This window comes from Cervus canadensis, chromosome 23 (assembly GCF_019320065.1).
Source record: "Cervus canadensis isolate Bull #8, Minnesota chromosome 23, ASM1932006v1, whole genome shotgun sequence".
In the NCBI taxonomy this organism is placed as follows: domain Eukaryota; kingdom Metazoa; phylum Chordata; class Mammalia; order Artiodactyla; family Cervidae; genus Cervus; species Cervus canadensis.
In genome coordinates, this window is record NC_057408.1 from 45,454,061 (window position 1) to 45,475,690 (window position 21,630).

The 21,630-nt window shown below is 42.4% G+C and overlaps 1 protein-coding gene and 1 long non-coding RNA gene across 3 annotated transcripts in view; one reads left to right on the forward strand and one right to left on the reverse strand.

Moving 5' to 3' along the window:
* TAF4B (TATA-box binding protein associated factor 4b) overlaps positions 1–3,755 on the reverse strand; it is an 89,541-nt gene extending 85,786 nt beyond the window's left edge. Inside the window, exons 1-2 of one of the 2 annotated variants that reach the window (XM_043444279.1) lie at positions 3,297–3,385; positions 208–309 (exon numbers count right to left, since the gene is read on the reverse strand). Coding sequence is in view for 1 of the 2 variants with exons in the window: in XM_043444278.1 (XP_043300213.1) it covers positions 3,297–3,639 (343 nt within the window). In the remaining variant the exon portion in view is untranslated. Of the gene's footprint in view, positions 1–207; positions 310–3,296 lie in introns of both variants that reach the window. The other variant, XM_043444278.1, reaches the window with a different exon arrangement.
* Positions 3,756–4,304: 549 nt separating this feature from the next.
* LOC122425870 lies at positions 4,305–21,413 on the forward strand. Its single transcript, XR_006265037.1, has 4 exons — positions 4,305–4,479; positions 17,559–17,681; positions 17,823–18,013; positions 18,890–21,413. It is a non-coding gene; the product is annotated as an uncharacterized LOC122425870 (long non-coding RNA).
* Positions 21,414–21,630: the final 217 nt, after the last annotated feature.

Sequence of the window (21,630 nt, forward strand, 5' to 3'; positions counted from 1 at the left end):
TCACAAACTTCTGTACAGTAAGACTGTGGAAGCAGAATTTATGAAGCACAGTTCGTAAAAGAACTGTGGCATAAAAGAAGCAATCAAGTCCTTCCTCATCACTCTCAAATACATGATAGAAGAGGCACAGGATACCAAAAATGCAAAGAGCCACAGTCTGGTCTGAATCCCACAAATTCATAAAAGAGAAAAGACTGAAGAGATTACCAAAAATATTCCACAGAATAATCTTCAGGGCTTTGCTACAGTTTCTTTCATTTCCTCACAATGCCCCTCTTTTTGTTTCCAGCTCCTGCTCCCAAGAAAAACCTGTGGTACATATGTACATTTTAAAAAAATAGTTCAGTTCACAGAGGAAATTTTGAAGTAAAGAGAAATCAAACACAAAGAATTCATTACCTTGGAAAAATCAGAGCTGACTCCTATGTAATTTAAGCATCTGTGAGTAATCCTCTGCTAATCCTTGGCCTATAAAAGAACTAGTACAAGACCGATAAACTCTTTAAAACATTACTTTAATCAGTGTCCAAACGTTATTTGAATCAGTGTTTCTATGTCATACCTCAGGTTATCAGTTATCTTATTGTGCACCTACAAGAGTGCAAACCTGAGTATGCTCTTCTGCTACACTTGAGCAGAAATTCCAAAAGCTGCTCCTCAAAGTACCATCCTATCTCCTCGCTAAGTAACTCCTAGAGACAATTTATCTCCTCTCTTTTGTGGATGTTTCTGCCACAGCATGGGCTTCCCTGGCGGCTCAGGAGGTAAAGAATACGCCTGCAATGCGGGAGACCTCGGTTCGATCCCTGGGTTGGGAAGATCCCCTGGAGGAGGGCATGGCGACCCACTCCAGTATTCTTGTCTGGAGAAGCCCATGGACAGAGGAGCGTGGCGGGCTGCAGTCCGTGGATTCGCTAAGAGCCGGACACGACTGAGTGACTAGGCACAGCACAGCACTCCCACGGCATAACAAGTGTCAGCGTGGTGCATACTTAAGCTGTGGTCCTGGCTTGCTGCTCTTTTGCTCTAGCAAGTTTCAGTTTTGGTTTCTCTGTGTAATAAAAAGATTAGGCTCTAAAATTCTATAAATCACCTTTTAACATTGCTACTCAAGAAGGCATATCATACACGCACATCAAGTGGTAAGCGCAGTGCTGTGGAAAGAGTCAAACAAAGCTGGATTCAATTTCCCTCTGATATCTATGAGTTGTTTGGCACTGGACAAATTATTTACCCTTAGACAACTTTTTCCTTATTTGCTATCTATTTTGACCAAGAAACAAAATAACGGAAATGTATAAAAAGTGCCCAGCGATATAATATTGTATGTCAACTTTACCTCAATTTTTATAGCACAGTATGTTCTCAATAAGTGATCGGGGCCCTCTCACCAGCGAGTTCCCACTTTTGAAAGTTTTCCTCTCAATACTTTTTTATCATTTCTAAACAAACTTTGGGGACTAGATAGGAATTTCGTTTTTAACAAATCAGGAGTACTTCATCTAAGCACATTCATAACTACTTTATAAGAGGGTATGTAGGGTGACAATTTAGAACCAGCACAAAATATATTCAGTGGAACTGCTAGATTGAAATGTACAGGACCTGCCAGGAGATCCTGGCACAGCAGGAAGCCACATCAACAAGTCCGTGAGTCCCAGCATTCAGAAGGCCAGTACTGTCTTCCAGAGAGGACTCCTAAGCCACAGAGTTTGGCTTATTTTCTTTATTTTAAACCTCCAAGCGGACACAGTCCTGGGAACCAGTATGGATGAGGTGGATCGCACAGTCATAGAGTATGTGAACTGGAAACCTAACTTATTGTGTGATACTGAGCAAAGTATTCATGTATATTTTAGTGTTCCTCTTGTAAGGTTTTGTTTATTTTACCAATTGAGGGGAGACCTTGAAACTACATACCAGTAGTAATGTTGACTAAGAGCACTTTGTGAGCACACTTGGGTTTACTTTTTGTTGGAATTTGTAGACAGTGGGAAACTGACATCAGCTCTTTTGAGAAAGAATTTTTCCAACTGCACAGTAACCCTGTATAGAAGTTAAGAAAGAAAAAAAGCAAGCCCTGCAGGGACTGATTAGTAGGAAGCAATGTCTTACAAAAGACTATAGTCTCTGTCCACCCAGCTCCTGTGTTCTGTACAGGGTTAATTTATGATGATTCTCTTAATAGATGATGTCCTTCCAAAACATTAAAAAAAAAAAATGTATCCAGTGGAGCACACAGTCTTAAATGTAAGTACCCCCTGTACCATACAGAACTAAAACACAAGTTCATCAAAAGTTAAGAACTAATCTTTCCACAATGTTCCTGACCAAACTGAACATTAGCTACAAAAGAGGCCTCCTCATTCTAAGGGGAAACTGACATCATGTGAACCAAAAGGTTTCCATTTCTTTACCACCTTTGCTGGTCAGAGCTCCCACTGCTAAGCAAAACACATAGAATATAATAAAACTACCAGCAGAATTTTTTTTCCAAAGAAGAGAAAATGTGCCTTTTCCTCCCACAGAAATTCCAAGTGACTTTCACTGGAGGCAAGAAAACAAGATAAAATACTTACACACCTTCCAGCATATTTACAATACGTAAGTCATCACAAAGCAAAAACTTTGCCTCAGTCAAGAAAAACAGCCCTACAGAGTAAACTTTAGTATAAAAAGTAGTCACAGGCTCATTAACTGCAGAATTCACACACTGCTTCACAAATAACCTCCTGGCTCTGACCTGTCAACTCCGGCAGGTTACAATCATCACACCTCTGAAGATTGTTCGGGAAGCAACATTATTCATTTCTGGTACTAGAAAGCAGTAAACTTATCTAGGCTTGCTTCAATTTAAATTCTCTTTCGGTCTTAACACAGAAGAACCTTTTAAAAACACTTTTTTTTTTTTTTTTTTTTTTACACAGTAATGTAAGTGTGTGGATATAAAAACTGGTCCTTTCTCCACACGAAATAAAACTTGAGCGAATCTCTATCTTCCCGAATGTAAGAGCCAGTGCCTCAAAGGCCTCTTGAACATGCTGCTCCAGCTTTTACTGTGGCCCCTTAGGTGAAAAATGCTTTCCTTAAATATGAAAAGAAAAACTATGCAGGAAGGACTCAAAGAGGCTATCCCCATTGTCAAGCCAAATCACCTCCCCTCAAAGTGGAGACGTTGAAAGGTTCTCTGGGCTGAGTGCTTTGGAACTCCCAGCGACAAGGCGCGATCGGGGGCTGCGACGTTTCCCCTGTCACAGCCAGCTGGCCCGCTAAAGCTATCAAGGTGAGCCACGTACCTGGAGGAAGCTGCAGATTAGCAGGCAATTGGATTGTGGTGGTGTTGGGGGCTTTCACGGCGACAATCTGAGGAGATGGCAGACGAGGGCCGTTGCTGAGTTTAGGAAGGGCACTGACAGGGGCCACTTTGGTCACCAGGGTCCCCACGGGGGACCGCAGCGGCTGGGACGCCGAGGACTCTACGCAGACACTGACAGGAGCCTTAGTCACGGCGCCCAAGGCCACCGGAGTGCTCTCCACCCGGACGGGCAGAGCCGCGGCGGGGGCCATCGTCACGGTCCCGGAGGCGCCCACACCGGCGGGGGTAGCGGCGCCGGCCGGCTCCGTGAGGCCCGCGGGCATCCCCCCAGGTGGATCAGCGGCAGCCGCGGCGCCGCCGTTCCGGGAGCAGAGGCGAGGGGAGGCTTGACAAGCGGCCGCCGACTCCGGTGCAGTTCCAGCTCCACAGCATCGCTAGGGAGAGGCGCCGGGGCCGCGACACAGGAGTCAGTGACCCACGCCGCGCTGGACAGCGGGACCCCGGCGTCCCGGACCTTCCTCCCGTCCGCGCGGCCCCGCCGGCTGCCACACCTGCTCGGCCGCTCGCCGCTTCCTCAGCGGCGCTCACACGTGCGCCGGCTCAACCCGGCACCTCAGCCCCGGGACCAGATGCACCGGAGCCCGGCTGCGCGGCTCCCGGAAGGGCGTCACGTCGGCTCCCACCTCCCACCGAAACTCGGCGCGGCAGATCCCCCGCCAGAAATTTCAAACCTACGAAGCCAGAGCGCCCCGAAGCCCCCTACGCGCGCTCCGCACGGCCCCGCCGCGCGGCCACGCCAGCCATGTTTATATAGCCACGCGGAGACCTCGCGCACGCGCACAGGCCGCCACCGCCGCCCCGGGCTTCCCCCGGAATCCGGCCGCGTGATTGGCCGCAGACTGGAATCGCGCTCGTGACGTCACTAGGGACGGCTCCAGAGGGCGTTAGAATCTTCCTCTGAATCCGGAGGAAGGCGGGGCGAGTTGCCAAAAATCCACCACGTGGGAACGGCAGACAGCACTTGGAAAACTGCGGCATCCGCGTTCTGCTATCTCCTTGGTGTCTCTAGTTGCGTGTTCCTTGAAGAGCCAAGATTGTGTTTCCCATAAGCTTCTACTTTTTAAGGAAACGATGTGGAGGACCGATTTCGGAGAGCAGTAACAGTAAGAACTCAGTCACGCTTCCTCAGTGTTTTTCTGCGGGTTTAGCTCCAAAAGCATCGCTAGAATGAGCTTTACGTTTGACACTTCGGGGGAAAAAAAAACAAAACTTAATGTCCCTTTCTTTTTTTTAATGTTTAAGCGTGGCGTATAATTTTAAAATGTGTTTATTTTCGTATAACTAGAGTTGAGCTGACCCAAAAAAAAAATCTTTTTCTTCTCAGAGCTGCTCTACCTGACTCTCTATCACCTCTAAACGTATTTAAATTGTTTATGTGTCTGCTTCAAAACTGGGACAGTGTCTTTTGATTCCTGGTCACATTCTAGTGTTTAGATTTTAAGTGCTGTGTTATTCTTTGAATAAATCAAAAGTGTGTGGTGAATGAATCAATAATACAATCAAATACGGAAAAACTTGCCGCGTAGATCTAATCAGAGAAGATGCCTTGATTTCAGACTGTTGTCCTCATAACTTTGTGTTTTTAGGAACCTGCTCTATACTGAATGAGATTATAAAAGGCATCCTGACTTTTGCAGCTTCCTGTTCTCACCCTCCTAGTCTGTTCCAGAGAACAGGATCTACTTCCAATTCAAACACGTCAGTCGCTGAGTTTGTTCTCTCCCATATCTCAGCCAGTCCAAATCAAGAACCCTTCTTAAGACCCAAATCAATTACACCCTTCCCCATTTTATGAAGGCTTACTTGATCACTTACCTTATAGAAAACTCCAAGTGGAGTTGAAGAGAGAAAAGCAGTTTTATTGAGCACTTCTTGTGTCCTGGTCACAGATACTTATATTTCCTTCTTGCTTTCTTCCTTAAAAAAAAAACAAAAACAACTTCAGTTCACTGGCTTAAAAACTGCAAAGGAGTAATTTATCCATGAAGCTGGGAATCTAACCAGTCTGTTTGATCCTAAAGCACATCTCTTCCCACTACTCCGTTAATGAATCTTATATCCCCCACACACAACTCTTGGCAAAGTACTTTGCCCTGAAAAGGTATTTAGTAAATATTTGCTAAGTAAATGAATTAAATGGAGCCATGCAACATTTTCTGGAGAAGAAATGGCAACCCACTTCAGTATTCTTGTCTGGGAAATCCCATGGGCCGAGGAACCTGGTGGGCTACAGTCCATGGGGTTGGACGAGTCGGCACGACTTAGTGACTAAATGACAACAATGCAACATTTTCAGGGAAGCAAAACCACCTAGTGGATTTGAATCTCAGACCTGCTGTTTCCACGCTGGACAAATTGTTCAGCTGAAGAAAGAAAGGGTCAGAAGTTTGCTCTGAGAACTACCCTTTTCTAAAACTCCATTAAACCCCACCCCCAACTCACATACTGTATTTAGGTATGTAAATAACTTCTATCAAGTTACAAAGAGACCTGACTGAGGAAGTATACTTTCTCTTTAAGGTGACCTTGGACATTTCTCTTTTAATTACATTTGCTTGGTAATTTGCTGTGCTAATGGGAGCTTTAATTTTCTACTTAAAAATTTACTCCTCTTTACCCAGTTCAAGTAACTATAATACTTGTCCTGAATTTGGAGTTTAGCAATAATTGTGTTTATTACATTTCCTTTCTATAGAAATTTATAATGATAAAACAGTACATATAGTGAGGCAAAATGCATTCTATGTAAGAAAAGAAAAATGTAGGGGGAAGATTAAATCTTGATTTTATTAGATATGACTGAGTGACTAACACTTTATTAGATTTAGCTGTTAAAATATTTGTGAAATTAAAGATGTTGAAAATCCTTGTTCATTTGCCTTAGTCCAGTGTACTAATCCCATTCATGAGGGTTCCACCTTCATGATTTAACACCTCCCCAAAGCCCTGGCTTACTAATACCGTCACCTTTGGGCATTAGGATTTCAAGATATGAGTTTTGGGGAGATACAAACATTCAGATCATGTATGTATGTGCTCAGTCACTCAGTTCTGTCCAACTCTTTACCACCCCATGGACTATAGCTTGCCAGACTCCTCTGTCCTTGGAATTCTCTGGGCAAGAATACTGGAGTGGGTTGCCGTTTCCTCCTCCATGTGATCTTTCCAACCCAGGGATCAAACCCATGTCTCTTATGTCTCTTGATTTTGCAAGTGGATTGTTTACCAGTGCACCACCTGGGAATCCCTTGAGTGTGAGTGAGTGTTTAGTCACTCAGTCATGTCCGACTCTGCGACCCATGGACTGCAGCCCTCCAGGCTCCTCTGTCCATGGAATTCTCCAGGCAAGCATACTGTAGTGGGTTGCCTTTTCTTCTCCAGGGGAACTTCCCGACCAATGAATCGAACCCAACTCTCCTGCATTGCAGGCAGATTCTTGACCTGCTGAGCCATCAGGAAAGCCCTTAGCACCTTCTAAATGAGGGATTAAGTCATTTATTGTCCAGATATTCTGCTTATTAACTCAGGTGATAAAACTGAACAAATATAAAATCTATATTCTGAATATTTTACTATTTACATACTGCATGCATGCTTAGTTACTCAGTTATGTCAAACCTTTTGCTATCCTATAGACTGTAGCCTGCCAGGCTCCTCTGTTCATGGGATTTTCCAGGCAAGAATACTGGAGTGGGTTGCCATTTCCTCCTCCAGAGGATCTTCCTAACCCAGGGATCATACCTATGTCTCCTTCATTGGCAGGCAGATTTTTTTTTACCACTGAGCCATCTGGGAGCCCTTTTTAACACACAGACACAAACAATTTAACTAGGTATAGTTATCCCCTGGAGTAGCAAATGGCTACCCAGTCCAGCATTCTTACCTGGAGAATTCCATGGACAGAGTGGCTTGACAAGCTACAAGTTCTTGGGATCACAGAGTCAGACATGACTGGGCGCATACACACTCACACACAGTTACCAAGTAGAAGGTGTCAATTCTTCTTCTTTTTTTTTTTTTAATGTGTCAATTATTCTTATTGGCCATTTGATTTTCCAAGTACCTACAGTCTCCACAAAATGAGTAGAACTTTATTACTCTTTAGGATTTAAATAGGAAACCTTCTTTATTTGTGAAATGAGATCAGCTGAAAAATCTGCCTAAGAAAACAACTATTTGACTAAGATGGCTGTGGCCTCACCTTCAAACTGTGCCAGAAACGACTGTGTGCCTTCAAGTTCTGTACCTTGAGCCTAGTCCAGTATCTGTGTTTTGCATCAGATTGTTTAAATACTTTCTGCAACAGAACACCACTGTATCACTCCTTTCCTCTTAAAGGAATGTGGCTCACTCTCTTTCTGTTTTGGTCTTGCCATATGGCTTGCAGGATCCTGCCCCCCACCCCACCACTCCAAGACCTAACCACTGGACCACGAGGAAATTCCTCAAACTCTTAAAGAGTTTTGACTTCGTGAATAATTTCAATTTTGGGTGGCTTCATTAAAGGTTAATGAAGTCTGAGCCACTTTAAAAAATTTTTAATATTTGAAAGTCAAGGTCCTCAATAAAGTGGATACAGCTGAATGATCCTAATGTAAGAAATCTATTCACACTATGGAATATTAATCAGCATTAAGATATATACTTTTAGAGGTGCATTTATGAAAAAAAAATGATCATGGCATGTAGTTAAATGAAAAAAAGACATTAGTGGCAAATAGATGGGGAAACAGTAGCTGACTTTATTTTTCTGGGCTCCAGAATCACTGCAGATGCTGACTGCAGCCACGAAATTAAAAGATGCTTACTCCTTGGAAGGAAAGTCATGGCCAACCTAGATAGCATATTAAAAAGCAGAGACATTACTTTGCCAACAAAGGTCTGTCTAGTCAAGGCTATGATTTTTCCAGTAGTCATGTATGGATGTGAAAGTTGGATTATAAAGAAAGCTGAGCGCCGAAGAATTGATGCTTTTGAACTGTGGTGCTGGAGGAGACTTTTGAGAGTCCCTTGGGCTGCAAGGAGATCCAGCCAGTCCATCCTAAAGGAGATCAGTCCTGGGTGTTCATTGGAAGGACTGATGTTGAAGCTGAAACTCCAATACTTTGGCCACCTGATGCGAAGAGCTGGCTCATTTGGAAAGACCCTGATGCTGGGAAAGATTGAGGGCAGGAGGAGAAGGGGACGACAGAGGGTAAGATGGTTGGATGGCATCACCAACTCAATGGACATGGGTTTGGGTGGAATCCGGGAGTTGGTGATGGACAGGGAGGCCTAGCATGCTGTCGTTCATGGGGTCGCAAAAAGTCTGACACGACTGAGCGACTGAACTGAACTGATACAAAGTATGACTCCATTTTTTTGTAAATTAAAAAATATTTGTAACCAATAAACAGATAGATGCTCAGAAGAAAATCTAGATTATACACCAATCTTGTTAACAGAGGACGTCTCTATTTGGGGATAGTCCAAGTGATCTTTTTTAAAAAAAATTTCTCTTGTATGCTCTAATTTTTTTTAAACAATGAATGAATAGTATTTAAATAATCAAAAATTAACAAACTTTTTCTTAAAATATGTATTCTTAGTAACACTTGAAATCTGTACACAGAGTTAAGTTCTTCCTCATCTCCTGTCCATAATATCCAGGAAACTTCACTGAATTCACAAAGCTGGGCACCTTCCACTGGCCCCACATACAACTACAGGAACTTCCCAGATGTCCCAAACTTTCTCTCAAACCTCATTGGTATGAAAACCAATGCATTTTCATACAGTGGTTCACCTCCCTTTAAAAGCCTTCCCCATCTGAAACATATTCTCCCTGGTCAATTCCAGGCATGAGTAATAGTGCTGTTGGTTATGAGTTCAGTGTTAATGAATCAACAATATATATTAAATAAGGTATCTTTAAATAGAAACATGGGCTTCCCTTGTGACTCAGATGGTAAAGAATCCGCCTGCAATGCGGGAGACCTGGGTTTGATCCCTAAGTTGAGAAGATCCCCTGGAGAAGGGAAAGGCTACCCACTCCAGTATTCTGGCCTGGAGAATTCCATGGACTGTATAGTCCATGGGGTCACAAAGAGTAGGCACTGTTGGTTTTGAGTTCAGTGTTAATGAATCAACAGTATATATTAAATATGTATTGAATAAGATATCTTTAAACATGGGCTTCCCAGGTGGCGCTAGTGGTAAAGAACCTGCTGGCCAATGCAAGAGATGCAAGAGAGGCGGATTCAGTCTCCGAGTTGGGAAGATCCCCTGAAGAAGGGCATGGCAACCCACTCTAGTATTCTTGTCTGGAGAATCCCATGGACAGAGGAGCCTGGGAGTCTGCAGTCCATGGGGTCACAAAGAGTTGCACGCACTGAAGGGACTTAGTATGCACACACGCAGAAACAGAAACACACATGAAACAAGTTAATATATTGACGGGTGGGGGAAGAAAATAACTAGAGGCTTACAGGAACTTAACTGTGTGTTTCCCCTAGGCACAATTTTTTGAGTATTTGCTAATTCAGTGCTCTGCAACTTAATAGAACATAATCACTACAAATAATGAACTCTATATACACTTTTCCCCTGAACCACTTGAAATTAAGTTGAAGATGCCTCATTACCCCCAAATACTTCAATTTATAGTTCCTAAAAACAAGGATTTATATAATCACCGTACAATTAACAAAATGAGGAAATTTAACATTGATACAACTATTTAGTCAATAAATCTTAAATCAACATATCTTTTTCAATTTTTGCCAGTTTCCCAATATTGTTCTTTTATAGCAAGTTTTTTTCTAACCCAGGATTCAATTGAGACTCATTCATTGTGCACAGTTTTATATCTCTTTAGTCCCCTTCAATCTAGAGCAGTTCTTTTGCCTTTCTTTTTCATGATATTGCCATTTTTGAAGAGAACAGGCCATTTATTTTGTAGAGTGCCCTCCGTTGCATTTGTTTATTGTTTCCTCATAAGCAGAGTCAGATTATGCATTTTGTCTGAAATACTGCATAAGTGATATTATACCCTCTGTGTCATATTAGGAGACACGTTATATTAGTTTGTAATAATATAATAACAATTACTCTGCATATGAAGCACAAGCTGGAATCAAGATTGCCGGAAGAAATATCAATAACCTCAGATATGCAGATGACACCACCCTTATGGCAGAAAGTTAAGAACTAAAAAGCTTCTTGATGAAAGTGAAAGAGGAGAGTGAAAAAGTTGGTTTAAAGCTCAGCATTCAAAAAACTAAGATCATGGCATCTGGTCCCATCACTTCATGGCAAATAGATGGGGAAACTGTGGAAATACTGGCAGACTTTATGTTTCTGGGCTCCAAGATCACTGCAGACGGTGACTGCAGCCATGAAATTAAAAGATGCTTACTCCTTGGAAGGAAAGTTATGACCAACCTAAACAGAATATTAAAAAGCGAGACATTAAAAAAAATAAAAATAAAAGCAGAGACATTACTTTGCCATCAAAGGTCCGTCTAGTCAAAGCTATGGTTTCTCCAGTAGTCATGTATGGATGTGAGAGTTGTACTATAAAGAAAGCTGAGCGCCGAAGAATTGACACTTTTGAACTGTGGTGTTGGGGAAGACTCTTGAGAGTCCCTTGGACTGCAAGGAGATCCAACCAGTCCATCCTAAAGGAGATCAGTCCTGGGTGTTCATTGGAAAGACTGATGCTGACGCTGAAACTCCAGTACTTTGGTCATTTGATGCAAAGAGCTGACTCATTGGAAAAGACCCTGATGCTGGGAGGGATTGGGGGAAGGAGGAGAAGGGGACAACAGAGGATGAGATGGCTGGATGGCATCACCCACTCGATGGGCATGAGTTTGAGTAAACTCCGGGAGTTGGTGATGGACGGGGAGGCCTAGTATACTGGGATTCATGGGGTCACAAACAGTCGGACACGACTGAGTGACTGAATTGAACTGAACTGAACTGAAATAGGGTAGTAGCAGTGGGCAGATTTGAAATATATGTTGATGGTAAAAATCTGTGGGTGTTAGTGGCAAATTGAGCCAAGTAGCTTAGGGAGTGAAAAGTGTTAAGAGTGACTCTCGGTTTATAGCTTGAGATACTGGGTGGATAGTGATTGCATTCACAGTAATGGGGAAGATTGGAGATGGCAAAGATCAAGAGTTCAAGGAAGATTGAATAGAACTTGAAAGTGAAACCAAAACTAGGTTTTATATTACCTTTCTAGCTGCACTTCATGACACAGTATAGTACTGGATATTATCATGGAAGGAAAGCAAGTACAGTAAAGAGAGAAGAGCCCATATCAAACATCAGCATTTCATGGTAGCATAGGAATAAAAGCCAATAAATTGGAACTGGGAAAGGAGGAGAGAGGCTGGAGAGATAGGGGGGAAAAAACAAAAAGTGTGAAGTCAGGATACCAAGGCGAAAAAAAAAAAGAAAAAAAGAAAAAAGAGTGGAAGTCGAGAACCAAGGGTTGAACTATGTGAAATGCTGAGAGGTCAGATTTCAGTTTGGCTCTTCTAGAAGGAGGCTTGATGAAATCAAGGCTCTTTTGTTGTTGTTCACTGCTATATCCTTAAATATGGGCCAATGGCTGACCCATAGTAGGTGTTTGATAAATATTTTCAACTGAATGAATGGATTTGTAGATCGTGTGTTTTTGTAGTCTTATTGCACTGGCTAGATATGACCTCCAAGGGAGTGTCAAGTAATAACAGTGATATGCTTCCTAGTCTTGTTCTCGATGTAATATTTCCTCACGTGGTTTGTTTGATGTTTGCCTCTACAAAACAAAAATTTGTGGTTTCCTGCATACTTAAAAATGTTCCATGCCCTCCTCCCACCCACCATATGCCCCTCCCTCTCCCTCAGTGTCCCCAGAATAAAACATAGACATGAACTAGACATCCCATCGTGATGTGACCACTGGTTGGCATCACTTCTGGCTACCACCTTCCTTTTCCCACACCTGACTTCTTGTGATGCCAGGCGCCTCTTGCCAGGCAAAGAGGTGGGGGAAGAACTTTCCCAAAGAAGTCTCCTATGACCCTCTCCCCAACAAATATCCCCACATCCTCTTGGTTGATCTTCCTTTAGATTCTCCTGGTATATTCCTTACTTCCCAGTCTCCCCTGTAGACTCTTAAGTTTCTTTCAGAAACTTTACCGTTTAACCTGCCATTTAACCTGCAGTTTCTGCCACAGTATCATGAGTTTTTTGTGGTAGGAAGGAAGGAAGTCAAGATCTCAGTCAAAACTGAGCTTTCACCCACCACCTCTCAGTTTGTTTCCAGGTATCCTTCCCAGAGAATCTTCTCTGCCTTCTAAGTTTCACCAAATTCTTCCTTATATCTTCCATATCATGTCAAGTAATCCCAGCTGATGTATTTCATTTTAACTATATTTTTAACTGGGCTTCCCAGGAGACTCAGGGGTAAAGAATCTGCCTGCCAAGCAGGAGGTGAGGGTTTTGATCCCTGGGCGGGGAAGATCCCATGGAGAAGGGAATGGCAACCCACTCCAGTATTTTGCCTGGGAAATCCCATGGACAGAGAAGGCTGGCAGGCTACAGTCCGAGGGGCTGCAAAGAATTGGACACAGCTGAGTGACTAAACCACCACTACCACATTGTTAACTGTTAAGGGGTGATCTCTTTTTTAATTTTTTTAAAGAAACTTCTGATTGAGAAAAAAAGGTTTCAAGTTTTCAAGACTTAAACATTGTCAGCCTCACTTACAGCTTTATATACATTAGACCTGGGTTTAAATTCAGATATGCAATGTGCATTAGTATGGCAAAACACTGAGAAGGGACTTCCCTGGTGGTCCAGTGGTTAAGAATCCACCTGCCCATGCAGGGGCCATGGGTTCGATTCCTCGTCAGGGAAGATTCCACATGCTGGGTGCAGCTAAGCCTGTGCACCACAACTACTAAAGCCCACGTGCCCTGGAGCCTGGGCTCCCCAACAAGAAAATTCATCACAATGAGAAGCCCATGCATCACAGCAAGAGAGTAGCTGCAGCAGCAGCAAAGACCAAGCACAGTCATAAAAATAAATAAATATTGAAAAAAAAACACCCAAAACACTGAGAAGACTTGAAATAAAGCAGCTGTTTTCAAACATTTTTATCTCAGGAAACATTTAAACTATTAAAACTTTTTGAGGACCCCTAAAACCTTTTCTCTGTATGGATTATATCTGTCAATATTTACCATGTTAGAAATTAAAATGGAGAAAATTATGTTATTTATTTATGGGTCCATTTAAAAACACCATAAAAGCCTCATTACATGTTATATTAGCCAGGGTCCATTCAGAGGACAGCTATTACTCAGCTAATTGAAGAGGGAAAATGTAAAGAATTTTTAACTTCTGGAAGGTGGTTTACTGCTGAAAGAAGCAGAACTCTTAGCAGTGATCCCCAGCGTTTTTGGCACCAGGGACCAGATTTATGGAAGACACTTTTTCCATGGACGAGGGGTAGGAGGGATGGTTTCCAGATGATTCAGGGCATTATATTTATTAATAGTGCCCTTTATTATTACATCAGCGCCACCTCAGATCATCAGGCATTAGGTTCATAGAGGTTGGGGACCTGTGCTCTAAGGCATCCTCAGAGTAGCAGGTGCAGAAGAAGCATCTACTTCCTCCAGCTAGAGGAAGAGTGGACTCTGAAAGACCCAGAGATTACCAGAGGAGACTCCCCGTGGCTGAGATTCAGAACTCTTCAAAGAGGGCATGGAGCACACGGCCTGGCAGTGATGGAGAAACTTGCCAGAGGAAAAGGGCCACCGCGGATCTGGGAGTGTGTGTGCGCTCAGTCGTGTCTGACTCTCTGCGGCCCCAAGGACTGTAGCCCACCAGGCTCCTCTGTCCGTGGGGTTCTCCAGGCTAGAGTACTGAAGTGAGTTGCCGGTTCCTCCTCCGGGGGATCTTCCCGACCCAAGGATGGAACCTGCCTCTCCCGCATTGGCAGGCGGATTCTCCACACCTGGGAAGCTCACCGGAATCCACAAGCCTGTTGCTGTGGCTCTGCAGTGTGTCTTCGGCGCCCTCTATTGGCGAAGTCTGGCATTTCATAGCTGGCAAAGGAGAGATGTTTCCAGAGACCAGCTCTACTGTCATGAAAAGGGGCAAAGAAAGCTGGATGTGTAAGAGGCAAGAAATTGATGATTATCACCAATTACCATCAACATTTGATATTTCATAAATACTTTAAATGAAAAACAAGTATAGTTTTCTTAGCCAGAGATGCTCACACTAAAGTGGAAGGTACAAGTATGAAACACTTATTAGACAGTATGAGACAGATCCCAACAAAAACTCACAGAGGTCGGGCTTCTAACCAGCCTGAGGAAAGGCTTCTTGGACCTGGGGTGAGTCATAAGAAATTTCCAGAGTCAGCTCCCATCTATGAAAAGGAGAAGGAAAGAAGTTTTGAGGAAGCATGTGGGTACTCCCCCACCTCAGTCATACATGCAGCCCCTCGAAAGAGAACTGCTTCACTGATACAAAGGTCATCACAGGGTGGAACCACTTGGCCACTGGCCACTCCTGGCTGGACAAGCAACAGGAAGCTGGCCCAAAGGCAGCCATCCTACCCAGGCCAGATGCAAAAAATATCAGCCGGTGCAAACACATTTACTCATGCAGAATTGCTGTTGGGAGCCTGAAAAGAGAAGAGAAGTTAACTATGGGAGCTGAAGCTACACGATCATAATGGAAAGAGAGGCGAGATGGGCCATAATGCATATGTATAAGCCAGAAGGTTATAAAGGAAAAGAAGCCATGAGTTAACATAAGCAGTGCGTTAAAGAAAGAAAACGAGGCTGAGAAAGTCAGACAGCAGAGAGAGAAGAACAGATGTGCTGAAAGGAAGTGATCGTATTCCTGCTTCAATGTTAGAATTAAGATCCAAAAGTTCCTGACGCTGAGATTTCTAGCAGTGCCGTCCCTACAAGGCAAAATGGTGCTCTTTTTCCCAGTTTTATATTTCCCAGCAAGAGTCTTTTTTTTCCTTGAATCCTTGCTGGAGTCAATCTTTGTTTCTTTTAGCCGAAAGATCTTAACTGAAGTGGGCATACAGAACACATGACACTGTCAGCAGATTCCAAATACCATGTCTGAAAAAAGATGGCCTTCAATTGTCCTTGAATTCCTAGTGGAGGTGGGCCAGCCTCATATATGTAACCCACTCACATGCTATATGCATTTGGAAGACAGAATGATAACTTACCAAACACATCATTTGGAGAACTTTTCAAAACTTCTTTCCTATAACTTTATGCCATTGTCAACAAATATGATATTATACTAAAATAAGCAAAAAACAATCTCATCTTAGCCAGCGATTTTAAGTAAGAAACATGGAGACAAGTGGTATCTGATTTGGGGGTTTTACATTGTGATATAAGTAAATGGCTGTCTAATATTCATCCATTTAGTATGTGTTAACTACCTACTGTAAGCTCAGACTGTTCTTGGCACTGGCCATATACTAATGAATAAAATAGACATGGAACTTACAATTTGGATGGGGGACAGTCAGTAAACACAAACATATTTCAGGTGTTAGGTCTGGGGGTAGCGGGAGTCCTGTCTTATAAATGACAATAAGAGACAACCTGCCCATTCAGTGACATTTGTGCACAAATGGAAGTACAGGCGCAAGCCGGGCTTCCCCGCTGGCTCAGCGGTAAAGAATCTGCCTGCAATGTGGGAGTCACAGGAGACGCAGGTTCGATCCCTGGGTCAGGAAGATCCCCTGGAGAAGGGAACGGCAACCCACTCTAGTATTCTTGCCTGGAGAGTCCCATGAACAGAGGAGCCTGGTGGGCTACAGTCCGCGGGGTCTGAAACGGTTGGATAGGGCTGAAGTGACTTAGCATGCACACCCCGGAGCAAGCCTTGCCCACGGAGCATGTGGGGAGAGTACTCCAGGCTGAGGACGGTCAGCTCCAAAGCTCTGAGACAGCTTCTTGTTTATGAGGAACAGCAGGGAGGCCAGTGTGGCTTGAGGTGAATGAGGGATGGTAGGAATGGCAAGAGGTGAAGCAAAGAGGTATGGGGAGGGTGAGGGGTGGCAGGTCTCATAGACCAGAGTAAGGCTCCATGTAGGTAGATGTCTCCTAAATCCTGAGGTAATCAGGCATAGTAAGTACTTAGGTGATGCCAGTGCGTCTAGGCATCATCTGGGGACTTGACAGAAAAGACCTACCTCAGACTGATTGAGTCAGAACCTGTGTTTTCACAAGATCCTAAATTTATAAATTCATTAAAGTATGAGAAATACTTGTTAGTTTACGTTAGTTAACAAAGACTCTTTGCAGCCCCAAGGACCACGGTCTTCCAGGCTCCTCTATGGGATTTCCCAGGCAAGAATACTGGAGTGGGTTACCGTTCCCTTCTTCAGGGGATCTTTCCAATCCAGGGATCGAACCTGTATCTTCTCTTTGGCAGGTGGGTTCTTTAGCTCTGAGCCACCTGGGTGGTCTTTAATGAAAACAGAAACCATGATTAGTGCTTGAATTTTCAATGTAGGGTGAAATTTTCTACTTCTGCAAAAAAAAAATCACCGGGATTTGGATAGAGATCGCATTGCCTCTGTAGATGGCTTTGGGTACTGTTGACATCTTAACAATATTAAGTCTTCCAGTCTATGAACACAAGGTGTCTCTCCATTTATTTGTGTGTTATTTCTTTCAGCAGTGCTTGGCAGTTTTCAGTACACAAATCTTTTGCCTCCTTGGTTAAGTTTATTCCTCAGTATTATATTCTTTCTGATGCTATTGTAAATGGAACTTGTTAATTTTCTTTTTGAATTGTTCATTGTCAGTGTATAAAATGCATCTAACTTGGGACTTCCCTCGTGGTCCAGTGGAAGACTTCACCTTCCAATGCAGGGAGTGCAGGTTCAATCTCTAGTTAGGGAGCTAAGATCTCACATACTTGGAAGCCAAACATCAAGCAGAAGCAATATTGTAACAGATTGGATAAAAACTTTAAAAATGGTCCACGTCACAAAAAAAAAAAAATCTTTAAGAAAATGCATCTGGGTTTATTTATTTTTTTTTATCCTGCGTCTTTGTTTTCCACTCTGAAGATTACATTTTAAAAATGTTAGAACTAATAAACATCTGGCAACAAAATTGATATTACGTCTTCTTTTCCAACATAGATGCCTTTTAATTCTTTTTCTTGGCCAGTTGTTCAGACTAGAACGTCCTATATATTGGTGAATAGAAGTGGTGAAAGTGGGCAGCCTTGTCTTATTCCTGATCTTAAAGGAAAAGCTTTTTCGGTGAGTATGATGTTAGCTTTGGGTCCTTTAAAAACATCCTTTATCATGTTGAAGAAGTTCTCTTCTGTTTCTAGTATACCAATTTGTTTGTTTGTTTTTTTAATTACAATTGATACTCCAAATTCTTTCCCCATTTGCTAGGTTAAATCTAGATGGACACAGAAGTCTTGGGAGTGTTTGAAAATGGCATGTTGAAGATGCCAGAGCCACAAAATGGGAAGAATCATGGTTCCTAGATTTTTGCTTGGAGGATTGCAAGCAGCAATGGGATTTGTTATCGAGAAACTTCTGTGTGTGGTCATCTACTGTAGCAGCTAGCATTGTTTTAACATGTAAGCAAAACATAATTTCCCAAATATAGTAAAAGCTCATACAGATTGATGTGGAAAAAGCCAAGACTTATTGGAAAAATTAGGCAAAGGATATGAAGGATCAATGAAAGGAAAATTCAAAGGCTTTTTTGCTGTCTAGTCGCTAAGTTGTGTTTTACTCTATTGCGACCCCATGGACTGTAGCCCACAGGCTCCTCTGTCCGTGGGATTTCCCAGGCAAGAATACTGGAGGGGGTTGCCATTTCCTTCTCCAGGGGAGATTCCTGATCCAGGGATCCAACCTATGGTCTCCTGCATTGTGGTACAATTCTTTACCGTGGAGCCACCAGGGGAAGCCCTCAAAAGGCATTTAGACAAACATAAAGATGTTCTCCCTTGGAGGAGGAAATGGAAACCCACTCCAGGACTCTTGCCTGGAGAATTCCAAGGACAGAGGAGCCTGGCAGGCTACAGTCCATGGGATCGCAGAGTCGGACATGACTGTGCGGCTAAACTTTCAACTTTTCAAAGATGTTCTACATCATTCGTAAGAGAAATGCGAATCAAAATTATTTGGGGAAATTTTTAAAAAAAAAAAGTAAATAGATATTGAGATTCACCTATTTCTGGGCAAAAAAGTTGGACGTACCATTGTTATCAGTTTGAGTTCAGTTAGAGAGGCAAAATCACTGTGATAACGAGTAAGCAATTTTCTAGAGGAAGTAGACCTCACACAGTTGTGGGAGTTGAGGGAGAGGTCTGTGCAAGGCTGCTGCCTCTGTAGTCAGCTCATTCTGGAAGTCAGGAAGATAAGCTGGATGTGAAATGGGGAGGATGAGATCAAGCTGTAACCCACTAGGACAAAAAGTGCCCTCATGTATCTTTCACCATCTGCAGGCTTGATGCTGCTGGTGACCTGCAGGAAAGCTGGGGTCCTTTGCCATCAAGCTGCAAGCAAAGAATCCGTGAGCGAAGAATGTGAAGGAGGAGATTTGGCAGGATCTGGAGGAGCTAAGTAGCTGTGAGCCTGGATGCCTCCCCGCACCAGTAAAGTGAGCCAGCAAACCAGCATCCCGTGCAAGCTGCTCTAGTACCAGTGCCCTACTCTGAGCTCCTTCTCTTCTGCCTTCAAATACTGTGCAAATTTCCCTACAGGAAAGAAAAATTGGGGAAGTCATTCCAAGGTCAGCTGAGTTGACACCATACAAAGCCAGTGCAACTAACAATGGGAAAGTTATAGTGGGGGGACCCTCTCTCACTGTTAGGAGAAACACATATTTGTATAACTGTGTACAATACTTTTATCCCTGCAATTCTAATTCTAGTGATTTACCCTGAAAATATACGTCTCATGTGGGGAATGACAAACCTAAGTTCATTCTTTGCAACATTATTTGCAATAGCAGCACCATGAACAGTAAGGTTCATCAGTAGAAGATTGGTTAAGAACCTTAACTTTACATCTGTATATTGGAAAGAATGTTCTTCTCATGGGAAGACATCAAAGACATGTAAGTGAAAAAAGTCAAAACACAGAACAGTATCTACAGTGTGATACCATTTTCACTGAAAGAGGTATTCATGTTTGTATATGTACAGAATATCAATAGAAGTAAACTGAAAATATCAATGGGAACACACTGATAATGTGGTTTGCCTCCAGGAAGAGAAACTCTGTTCTGGGGGACAAAAATTGGATGGACTATACTGTATTTGACTATACAGTTTTTTAAAAAATTATGTATCATGTGAAAAGTGAAAGTCACTCTGTTGTGTCCGACTCTTTGCGACCCCATGGACTATACAGTCCATGGAATTCTCCAGGCCAGAATACTGGAGTGGGTAGCCTTTCCCTTCTCCAGGGGATCTTCCCAACTTAGGGATTGAACCCATTTCCCCCACATTGCAGATGGATTCTTTACTAGCTGAGCCACACATATATTAGTTATTAAAAGTAAGAGTTAATAGTATAAACATTTTCAATGAGACTATTACATGCACTTCTTATGTTGTTTATTTCTGATACACGCCTCCTGAAAGAAAATCTTGTTATCTCTTTTCTCCACTTTATGTAAAGCACAATGTATGTTTATAACTGTCTATTAAAAATACAGTGAAAAGCCTTCTTTTAATTTTTAATTAGATGAGACATTCTTATGACCTGATCAATAACCACTGAAAATGTATGTGGAATCATGATAAATTGTTTAATTTCTGTCTAAAGGAATCTTAATATATAATTTATATATATATTCCATTAAATTACATACAGCATGGGGATACTTGGAATGAAGACCCTCTAAGGAAATATGAAATATGAGATTTTTTTTTCAAACTTAAGAGAGTATTTATTTCAATCACATCCTTTTCCAAAGAACAAGTAGAAATTTACTAGGGGGCTTCCCTGGCGGCTCAGATGGTAAAGAATCTGCAATGCGGGAGAACTGGGGTTTGATCCCTGGGTTGGGAAGATCTCCTGAAGTAGGGCATGGTTACCCACTCAAGGATTCTTGCCTGGAAAAACTCAAGGACAGAGGAGCCTGGAAGGTTACAGTTCATGGGGTTGCAAAGAGACACGACTGAGTGACTAACACTTTCAAATGTCTTTTGAAACTTACTGTGCAAACTACAGATCTGCTCATAAGAGAATTAGTCATGATTTCACTTCAGATGATGGTGACCTTGTCCTGTCTTTCATTACTTCACTCTCTTGATCATCTTCCTCAAGATAACCAGGAATGAGGGTGAAAGAAATTTTTAGAGAGGATTAAGTTCTAACCTTAGTAAAGAAGCCAAGTTGTCTCTGGAATACTGTAATCAACTCTTATTCCATCCGCTATTCAAGAAATAAAGAAATATGATGTATCAAATACAGTTGAAGCCCTTTGTGTTCCCTTCTTTTCCAACCCTACTGATTTTGCTTTTTATTTTTACTACAGATGAATATACAGACAACACAATATGTTATAGTTATTCATGCTTTCCATTTTTTCTTAAACAGTGTGCTTCTGTTTAAGTATGTGTGTTTAAAGGCAAGGTATGCATGTTTAAACTTCCTTAAACTTTTTCTGCATCGAATGTTCTTTGGATTTACAATTGTGAGACACATAATAAGTATAGGTAGTTGACGTTCACAGTTCAGAGAATAATGAATTGAACACACACATTCTCTCCACCAAGCTTTGCAAAAGCCTCACCATTGTGTATTCCTCTCCCGGGCTCCCAACAGAAGGACTCACTGTCTTATCTTTCGCAACAACTCTTCCCTTGCTTTTCTTCAGTTTTACCTGGCAGTGTCTGTTGAACACTATCTTTAGTTTTGTAGCTCTTTAAGCTTTCTATAAACAGTCCATTCTGTGTACTCTGTCACAACTGGCTTTAGTGTTTGCTCTGGAGACACATCCTTGTTGATACATGTAATGGTAATGCCTTCTTTTCCCTGCTGTATGGTATGCTCCTGTATGAATAAATCATGATTTATTCAGTCCTTCTCCTGTTGATGAGTCTTAGGTTATTTCTAATTTTTTTTCTATCACAAGCAATGCCTTTGCCGGTGATTGTCTTTATGCACATACAGTGGAGTTTTCTGTAGGCTGCATATTTCAGAGTAGAATTACTGGCTGAAGGACACATGCCTC